The sequence below is a fragment of the Urtica dioica genome, chromosome 6 (genome assembly GCF_054948205.1).
Source record: "Urtica dioica subsp. dioica isolate 48M chromosome 6, U.dioica_male_clone48M_v1_H2, whole genome shotgun sequence".
In the NCBI taxonomy this organism is placed as follows: Eukaryota; Viridiplantae; Streptophyta; class Magnoliopsida; order Rosales; family Urticaceae; genus Urtica; species Urtica dioica.
The window spans coordinates 44,598,485-44,601,997 of NC_142761.1; the positions used below are offsets into that span (position 1 = coordinate 44,598,485).

The following is a 3,513-nucleotide window of genomic DNA, read 5'->3' on the forward strand; positions in this document are numbered from 1 at the left end:
TTTATGGCCGCGTAACGTATAAAAGGCATACTTTGGCTCTCTTCACAAACATAATTCTCTCTTCCTTCTGAAATTGTGTTGTTTTCTTTGTAGTCCGGTGAAAGCTGCTCATGAGTTCATCGATCGGCTCTATTTGTCTGAGTTGAACTTGTGGTGAAAGCTCTTGCTCATTATTTCCAACATCATGTGGGAGAACGATATTTTTGCTTTAAGAAGATCGTATAACGTGTCATTCTTTTTTTTTGTTGTTATTCCGGTTAAGATTTTGTAATTTTATTTGCTTATTCCTTCGTATAAATGATAGAAATTAGGGAATATTTATAAATTACCTTACACAAGGGAACTAGGCTTTGTTCATTTTTCATTCATTCAAAAGGTAATTAAACGCTGAAACACATTACGTGTGTGTGTGTATATATAAATATATATATATATATATATATATATATATATTTGTACACTATAATTAGATAGTATAATGTAAATCTCATCGCCGTGTGCCTGTACTGTATTTATTTGGTCTATTCAAATTTATCCGTGCATGTACTATCGCTAAACAGGTTCCCATATATAAATCTTTGCTAGTTAGTAAACGAAAAATTATAATTTATTTCTTTTAGTAAATAACAAATTTTAATACATTTATTATGGCAAGTAAAAATTACTTTTAAATCTTGCATGTATCTACTCCAATGCAGTTTCATTGAAAATTTTCTCAAATATAAGGAAGGGTTTATTTAACCACTTCTTTTCGAGTAATGAACTGAAATTCATTATACACTTTTAGAAAACAAGTTCTACATAGGAATATATTCATTTATATCTTTGATATTGAAGATATACATTTATGATCGCACATAAACATAAATAATACCAGATCACGTTTCAAGCTAGAGATAAAGATATGCATGCCCTTGATTTGTTAATTAGTGCATGCTTATCTATATGAGTTTATATCTATATATATGATCGATGAAAATCAAGCAAGCCCATCATATGTTTGCTTTGCAGTAAAGAAAAATAATAAAGCATGGGTGTGTTGATATCATTCACAGCAATGCTTATGCTTGTGTTATTATTTTCATTCATGCCTTGCAGTGTAATAAGTTCAGACGTTGTGACGAAAATACCCCTGGCCGGCATAGGCGGACCGAAAGTGACGGTGAAGATCCTGAACTGGCTGCCGGAGAGGGAGACGCTGAAGATCCATTGCTGGTCCGGCGACGACGATCTCGGAAATCACGCGCTTCTCGAGGGAGCGATGTTTCAGTTCCGATTCCGAGTCAACTTTTTCTTCACCACCAAGTTCAAGTGCACCGCCAGCTGGCGCGGCGGTTCGATGACGTTCGATATCTACAAGGCCAAGAGGGACAGCGATTTCCGGTGCCCGACTTACTGTTTGTGGATCGCCAACGCCACCGCCGTGTACGGATTCAGGCAACACGAGAAGAATTCCATTGACCTTACCTTCCCTTGGCCTACCCATTCGCTCTATAATGTCACAAATTAAGAATGGAGATAATAATAATAATAATAATAATAATGATTATTAATATGTTCTTTCTATGTTGACATAATTAATTAATGAGAGAGAGGTTTTGGAGGTTGAGATGTTTCATGTTCAAAAATCTGATCTCGGTGTTTCATGGTTTAGTCACTGATAATAATATATATATATATATATATATATATATATATATATATATATATATATATATAGGAGGGGGTAAATTAAAAAAATCATGTAAATTTGGGTTAAAAATATAAAAGTTTATAACGATTTTAGAGTATAAATTACAATTTTTAAAATTAGATCTCGTAACGATTATAATTGTATTTAATTAGAGCACGACATCAAAAAAAGCTCAAATAAGTCAAACCCTTCGTGGTCCAGACGAGCAAGTTAAATAGCTTAAAGTCAGACCTATCGTGGTTTGGACGAGTAAGACAAATAGCTTAAAGTCTGATCACTCGCGATCTGGACGAGCACGACTCCAAAAATTTCAAAGTCAGACCCCTCGAGATCCGGACGAACACGCACCAAGAACAGTGACGAAGAAGACAAAGAAAAGACTCCCCTAGAGCAATTAAATTTCTTGCGCGACAAGCTGCACGAGATATATTTTTGCCAAGCCTACCACAATGAGCTCCTCGCCCGCTAACGTGGCCTCCTCGCCGAATACAAAGCTTACACGACCAAAATGCATATAAATGACCTCATACCACCCCTACACACCTCCAAACTCTTATAAATACCCTTTCACATCTGTATTTTGAAGGTAAGTCTCTTTCTCTCTCTACGCAAATTCATGCCCATTTTTCTACTCAACTAAATTCTCTCATTCATACACATCTGAGACCAAAATCAAGACCATCTCCGCTCATACAAACGTCACCAAAACTAATGTTGAGCATCGGAGTATGTGTCGGGGGGGGGGGGGGGGGGGGGGGGGGGAGGGGGGGGGCTTTCCGCATTATTCTAGTCTACGTTTTCTCTTTTCTTATAGAATCATGACAGCGAACTTACTCCCAGCATGGAATCGAGAGAAGAGCAACTTCACTTCCGCTGTGGAGTTGAGCGACAAACAACCACCACCACACTCATAATCTTACCAAAGTAAGTTACGTGGCCAAATTTGTCCACGCCACGTGTCCATGGTGTTAAATCCAAAAAGCAGCTAAACACCTTATTGATGCAAGCTCTTCCCTTCTGAATCAGACAGATTCATATTTGAATGAGATTGGCAATCAATTCTTTCAAAATTGAATATTTGTTCCTCTGTTAGAAGTGTTCCAAAAATCTTTGCGATCGAGTAAATTACTCTACGGACGAATGGATCGGATCGAATTGGAAAGTGGAAAGATTTGTACAAGTTAGGCAATGAGCTTTTCATTTTGTTCATTTTTCATTCATTCAAAAGTGAACGCTAAAACACATTACGTATTTATTGGATCTATTCAAATTCATCCCATCTATGAATCTTTGCATAGTTTACATTACGTATTTATTGGATCTATTCAAATTCATCCCATCTATGAATCTTTGCATAGTTAGTAAACGAAAAATTATAATTTATTTTTTAAATTATAACAAATTTTAATTCCTTTGTGGCAAGTAAAAATCACTTCTAAATATATATTACCTGCATCTATCTACTCAAACGCAGTCTCTTAAATTTCTCAAATACGATTTAAATTTAATAGGAACATATTGAAAAATTTCTCAAATACAAAAACGAGTTCATTTAACCTCTTCTTTATAGAGTAGTGAACTTTATTCTACACTTTTAGAAAAACAAATTCTAAACAGGAATATATTCATGGGTCAAGCGGCTAAATAGCCAAATAGAACTTAAGTTTTTGCAAAATAGCCATAGTTTGCCAATTAAGAGAAAAATAGCCAAAGTTTCTAAAAAGCCCAATTATACCCTAGGCCCAATAACGATTCTGAACCCTAATTAATTAATGAACGCAGATAATGAGAGAATGAGAGCCAATCTAAATAATGGTGTT

At 35.4% G+C, this 3,513-nt stretch overlaps 1 protein-coding gene across 1 annotated transcript; it reads left to right on the forward strand.

Moving 5' to 3' along the window:
• The first annotated feature begins 1,030 nt into the window (after positions 1-1,030).
• Positions 1,031-1,510, forward strand: LOC149394553 (self-incompatibility protein S1-like). The gene has a single exon (XM_089618350.1). The coding sequence runs from the start codon at positions 1,031-1,033 to the stop codon at positions 1,508-1,510; it is 480 nt and encodes a 159-aa protein (XP_089474476.1).
• The last annotated feature ends 2,003 nt before the right edge of the window (positions 1,511-3,513 follow it).

Bases quoted from the DNA above. Each gene is read 5' to 3' on its own strand.
- LOC149394553 (XM_089618350.1), top strand. From the start codon at position 1,031: ATGGGTGTGTTGATATCATTCACAGCAATGCTTATGCTTGTGTTATTA.